Source organism: Euprymna scolopes, chromosome 23 (assembly GCF_053919585.1).
Source record: "Euprymna scolopes isolate OS-2025 chromosome 23, ASM5391958v1, whole genome shotgun sequence".
In the NCBI taxonomy this organism is placed as follows: Eukaryota; Metazoa; Mollusca; class Cephalopoda; order Sepiida; family Sepiolidae; genus Euprymna; species Euprymna scolopes.
This window is the reverse complement of record NC_136504.1, coordinates 70,791,540-70,798,024: the sequence shown is the minus strand read 5'-3', so window position 1 is coordinate 70,798,024 and position 6,485 is coordinate 70,791,540. Positions and strand designations below refer to the sequence as shown.

At 37.8% G+C, this 6,485-nt stretch overlaps 1 protein-coding gene across 1 annotated transcript; it reads left to right on the top strand.

Moving 5' to 3' along the window:
- Window positions 1-2,809: 2,809 nt before the first annotated feature.
- Window positions 2,810-5,168, top strand: LOC145245984 (dolichol-phosphate mannosyltransferase subunit 1-like). Its single transcript, XM_080107776.1, has one exon. It carries the CDS (start codon window positions 3,840-3,842, stop codon window positions 4,551-4,553), a length of 714 nt encoding a protein of 237 aa, XP_079963902.1. The 5' UTR covers window positions 2,810-3,839; the 3' UTR covers window positions 4,554-5,168.
- Window positions 5,169-6,485: the final 1,317 nt, after the last annotated feature.

Here is a 6,485-nt window from a genome sequence, read left to right as displayed (position 1 = left end):
TGTTTTTATAAGGCACGCGCACGTGATCTCGCAAGACTTTGTTCACTACAAAACGTCACGGCTGCCATGATGGACTCTTTCTTTCTTCCTTTCTCAACGTGCGCAACTCACAGGACAGACAGACATGAGGACGTTTGTACGGTAAGCCATTTTCCCCACAAGATAAACTTGAACAACTGGTATATATGGATAAGAAACGCTCTGATAGTTAGGTGCAGTTTTTGACCACTTCCATGACGTTGGCCTTTGCACTCCTGGTTCAACCATCTTAGCAAAATATAGGGTCTGCTTGACTCCAGGATGCCGCTCTCCGTTTGATGAATGCCACTGCAATACGAAGCCAGCCACCCACAGGAAGGTGTCCAACCAACTTTCCGCACAATGAAAATATGTTCCGTTGCATGAAAACACAGGGCATACCTGGGATGTTATTACCTCATTTCCAACACAGGACATTATCTTCTTCCCAGACCTGCAAACCGAGCACTCTTGCACCATCCCGTAGCATTTCTGGTTCCTTGCTGAGAAGGCCAAAGTTGTGAAGATGTTCTTTTATGCGCGTTGCAGGCACAATTTCTTCATCCACATACACATCGTCAATATATACAGATGTTGCCCGTTGAATGCGCTCATCCTTAGTCAATATAGCATCAACAATCTTTTGCATAATTGATGGCGCCACATTAAGTCCAAATCTCATGCAGGTTAAGCAATACCTTTCTCCCTTGATGAGCACCGTTTGATAGGGCCATAGTGACTGATGGGCATACACTTGAAGGTATTCTTTACGAAGATCCAGCACAAATACATTAGATCCTGCTTGTCGCCATTCCCTCAACTTCTTGGTATATACATCCGCGCAGGCTGTAAAAGGATTTACGTGCTCGTTTAGTTCTCAATAGTCGAGTACCGGCCTCACCTTCTGTTTATTATGCTGGATAACCACCATTAACGGGATCAAACACTTTGGGGGCCAATTCCTTCTCTGGATAAGGAACTAGCCATCCATTTTTATCCAAGTCTGTAGTTCCTTATTGTATTCTCCATGAGCTCAAGGGGGAATTTTATATTCTAGAACACTATTGTACAACTTCCCGGGTGGCTGCTCGTCTGACCATTTTCAGGAAACTGTCCAGGACCTTGTACACTGGTCAAATTCCGCATGAAAGTCAGGCTGTTCCAGTTTCATGGATGCACCCAGAGCAAGGCAGGCGTTAAAGAAATGTGCCCTACCCTCACCATCAATATGGACACCACCCAATTCTTTGATAACGTCCATTCCTAACAGCAGGTCATAACCAAGAAGGTCCCCACTCAAAACCAGGGCTTGTACGGTTATTGTAGGCCCATCACCGACACGTGTATGAATGACACTAACTCCACAAGCGGCTAGCGTGCCTCCGCCAACTGTCAGTACTGGAATCCTCTTCTTGTCCCATGCGTCACAGCATGCCTTGCGCACGAGAGTCTGCGTGCACCCTGTGTCTATAAGTGCAAAGCGTTCACACCTGTTCACGCGCACTCTCACTGTGGGTAGCGCCCTATTTGTCAATGATCTCGGGAAAATACTAGCGCTATAATTTACTCCCCTTGTCCGTTTCCCGGACAACTCCTTGCTACGTGACCTAGCTTGCTGCACTGGTAGCAACACATGCATCTTGGCGTTTCCTGAGCAGACGTGTCCTTTACACTGCTTCAGCTTCGGCAGACCCTAGAAAAGTGGTTTGGCCCGCCACATTTATAACAGCTTACGCCATCTTCTAATGGAGTAGATGCTTCTGCAGCTGCTAGCACCGGCTTCACATCTTTTTCTTTTAAAATATTGCAGGCTCTAGCCAACAATTCCAGAAGCCCAATCTCGCTGAGCCTTGACAATGCTTGTAGCAGTCAGCTGGTGTCGTCCGGGAGTTCTGTGAGAAAAGCACAACTTAATATGCGTTCAGTCACTCCACTAAACGGTGCAGCTAATCTCTTTAAATCCGCCAGGTAGACGTCCACTATCTCATCCAACCCAAGCCACCGTTCAGTGAACTGCCTTCAGGCAATAAAAGGGTTTGTAGCAAAGGCCGCGTATAGTGCCTCCTTAGCCTCCTCCAGAGTTGGTTCATCCCCGAGCTGTTGATAAACGGAGTATGCCCCCTTGGTCAGCCTCAATGGGATGACAAGCATGAGATCCTTTATTTTGCAAAGCCGGCAGACAAGCTCAGCTTTTTCCCACCACTCAACTACCAAGGGTCCGGCAGAAGATCTGTCAAACTCTGGTATCAATCTCAGATCCATTGCAAAAATAAGGTCTGAAATAGCTTGTGGTCGATCAACAGGCTCACGATCAACTGCTCACACAAATTCTCCGAACTGATTTTGCTGCTTCTCAAACGTCAAATGATTTCTCGATCCTCTCCCACCGACAAGTGACCTGTTTTTATAAGGCACGCGCATGTGATCTCGCGAGACTTCGTTCACTACAAAACGTCACGGCTGCCATGATGGACTCTTTCTTTCTTCCTTTCTCGACGTGCGCGACTCACAGGACAGACAAACATGAGGACGTTTGTATGGTAAGCCATTTTCACCACAAGATAAACTTGAACAACTGGTATATATATGGATAAGAAACGCTCCGATAGTCCGGTCTCGTCAAGATAATCCCTTCAGGCGGTCGCCCAATTAGTTGGTCAGTAATACTCCTTATACAGAAAAAAAAATTCCTTTTTTTTTTTTTACTCCTTCGAAATAGCGAATGAGGGTAAATAAACCGCTGCCGCCACCACGCCAGTAAATAAAGGTATATCACACAAAACCGTTTGAAAGGACGAAGAGACTTTATTCTCGAGCGTACAGAAGGAACTCCAAACAAAACTCAAAACGTAAACACAAAATATAAGAGACATACGACAATTCAAATAACACCGTTATGCTGAGTTATCTCCCTTGACTAATATGCGATCATAATTCAATATTGGCGCATGTTAAATTAAATAAAAACACTAAGAACATATCCAGTTAGGTAGAAAAGTAACTTATCTTGCCTTTGATAACATTTATTTGTTATATATTTGTTTTTTATTTTGACAACTTTTTCGAATTTACATGTACAGTAATACTAACCCCAAAAACCATACAAAATACTGTAAGAAACTCGGTCAATATGTTACCGTGACATAGAAACTCACCAAATATATGTCAGCCTAAGTTTATTATTTTTAACTCATTTTCCCAAACTTACCGCGTTCAAGAGAGAGTCGAGAGCGCCATTTTAATTTTTCCAATACATCTGTATGTTTTTCGAGATGAATAAACATCTTACATTAATAAAAATATTAAAAAAAAAGTATCCAGTTCGGTAGAAAAGTAACTTATCTTGCCTTTGATAACAGTTATTTGTTATATATTTGTGTTTTTTTTTTGTCAACTTTTTCGAATCTATGTGTACAACAACCCCTCCTTTTTAATTTAAGAAATAAAACATTCTTTTTAAAATTAATACGTTTATTGTTTAATGTTTCTTAACATGATTTAGAAATACTATAATATTTTGTTAGTTGCGATTGAAAAAAAAAAAAAAAAATCAAAATAATTTACATTTATTTAGGCGGTGTCACTAACATTTTCCCTTTTTGGCGTGCAAGGATTAGAGGCTATTTTAAACCTAAAATGTACATCTGCCCCATTTTTTACTTTTTTCGTAAAAAATTAGGTAATAAAAATACGATTTTTATAAAATCGATTTGACAATCGTTAAGTTTCACAATGAAGTAACAGTTTATTGCAAGTAATGACGTGTCAATGAAAACCGGTGTAATACGAAAATAATTCCCTGTTAGTTACATTGCAAAAACATGGCGATATACTCTGTGCTATTGCCAACGTATAACGAACGAGACAATTTGCCATTTATCATTTGGTTGTTAGTGAAGACATTTGAGGAGGAGAAGATCAAGTTTGAAGTAATTATCATCGATGATGGAAGTCCGGATGGTACGTTGGATGTGGCTAAACAATTACAGACAATTTATGGCGAGGAACGGATTGTCTTAAAACCGAGGAAGGAGAAACTCGGTTTGGGCACGGCTTATATGCACGGCATGAAGTATGCGCGTGGTCAATTTGTGATTATCATGGATGCCGATCTGTCTCACCATCCGAAGTTTATTCCTGACATGATAAAGAAACAAAAAGAGAAAGATTACGATGTGGTGTCTGGGACAAGGTACCGGGGCCACGGCGGAGTGTACGGTTGGGATCTTAAGAGGAAGGTTATCAGTCGAGTTGCCAACTACATCACTCAGGTTCTGCTGAGACCCGGGGTTTCCGACCTGACCGGCAGTTTCCGACTTTACAAAAAAGACGCCTTGGAGGCCCTGGTGGAAACGTGTGTCTCCAAAGGTTACGTCTTTCAGATGGAAATGATCATTCGGGCGAGGGAATATGGTTATACGATTGGCGAAGTGCCCATCACTTTTGTCGATAGGTTTTACGGAAAGTCGAAACTTGGAGGAAATGAAGTGATTGGATTTGCAAAAGGATTGTTGCATCTTTTTTTTACAACTTGATCTCTCAAACCGGGGTTCTACTGTTGCTATTTCCCTCCACAATAAAACAATCACTAGTCTCGATGACGAACTATCAGGAGTGTCATCAACTTGGTTCGTTTAAAAAATATATTTCTAAATTTCAACGGTGAAATATCCTGAAAAGTAAATGCTATTAATTTCGTCTAAGAGACATACGCAAAATTAATGTCTTTCATGTGACAAATGAAAAGGTGTTAAATTCAATTTTATATTAACAAGAAAAAAGAAATAAGAAAAAATGAATGGTATTAAAATTTAAGACACATTCTGTTCTATGTCATTTTTTTTTCATTGGTCTTACAGAACAAACATTAATCGGCAAAATGAAGCTTCAATCAAAATGCTACTAAGAAAAAAATAAATCAAATGGGTCGTTTTGAGGCGATCTCCTAGAACTTTCATCCACATTCCACGAACCAACAACGAAAACGGATTTAAAAAAAAAAATTTTTCTTATGAGAAGTTGTTTTACGACTATTATTTTTCTTTCAGTTCTAAAACTTACTGACTTAGTTTTTTTTTTCTTCTCTAAGTTAACTATCTTCACAAGGAAATTAATAAAACAACCAGATGTTCTGAATTTTATTTACCAAACACGTTTTTATTTTAATTTATTCAAAATTATTTTTGTGTGTAACTTTTACACGTTTTTAACTTTTTTTTTTTTTAGCGGATTTGTTGCCTTTTATAGCAGTTTTGACGGCTGTTTCTCTCAAACCGTAAGTTTTTACGTCAAAAATCAAATTCTTCTCCTAAATGATAAATAAAAACAACAATAATATATGACATACAAGCGTATTTTTATACCAAAATCCAGTGATTAATAATGAAATCTGTAATATCACTGAATCTAGTATTGTGTTGATTCCGAGAAAAAAAAAACAAAAAAAAACAATCTGTGTAGCAATAAAAAAAAATGTATGTTAAATATTACATGAATCATTTCGAGGTATTATATTTTAGCATATGAACACAAGAAATACACGAAAATAAAGTTCTGTTTATTTATGAAAAAATATTTTATCCGTGATTTAAAAATGTTTTTATTTTGTTTATTTGTGAAAAGTTTTATTTTTAAAATAAAAGAAATCATTTTTCTTAACTTATATTATTCATTTGTTTACTTGTGAAAACGTTCTGTTTACGTTCAGTGAGTAGCGGTGTCACCCACTTTATTCCCTTTTGCTCGTTATAGGGTTAGAGAGTAACTAAACGACAATCCTTCCCGATTTAAATATGTAAACATGCTTTAAAACTTGGACGATATGAAGCGTCTACAATACGCCATGTCATTTTTAAAGCAATGTTTACATGTGTAAACTTTACACGTTTAAATCGTGTATTTCTCATGTTCATATGCTTAAAATAAAATTAAATATTAACTCGAAATGATTCCTCATATAGTATTTAACAAATAAAACATTTTATGCCTACACAATTTTTTTTGCTTGCAATCAACTCAATACTAGATTTAGTGACATTACCACGAAAATGTATTTGAAAAATAAAACTGCTGAACTCAAAAAGCTGATTTCTAATCTCATAAAGTTGCCCTTTCAATACAGATTATGTTTCATAATTATGGGGAAACTGTTTTGAACGAATAAAGTAAGATTAACAGATATTTTCGTTTAATCTAACGTTCTTCCCGGATTAGGATTAATAACACTTCAGGCGATTAAATATTTTGTTGAAAGCTTGTCAAGATTTTTCGGGGCTTAAATCTTTCTCCAGCTAAGAGTTTGGTAGTGAATTTCATCGATCAGTGTAGTGTAGTACCGTTAAATATCTTGTTTCGCCAAGTTTGGTTAAAATCGATTTTATTTCAGATTAAATATTAAATCGAAATGATTCCTCATATAATAATATTTAACATAAAAACACATTATGCATTAAGCAACACTTTATGTA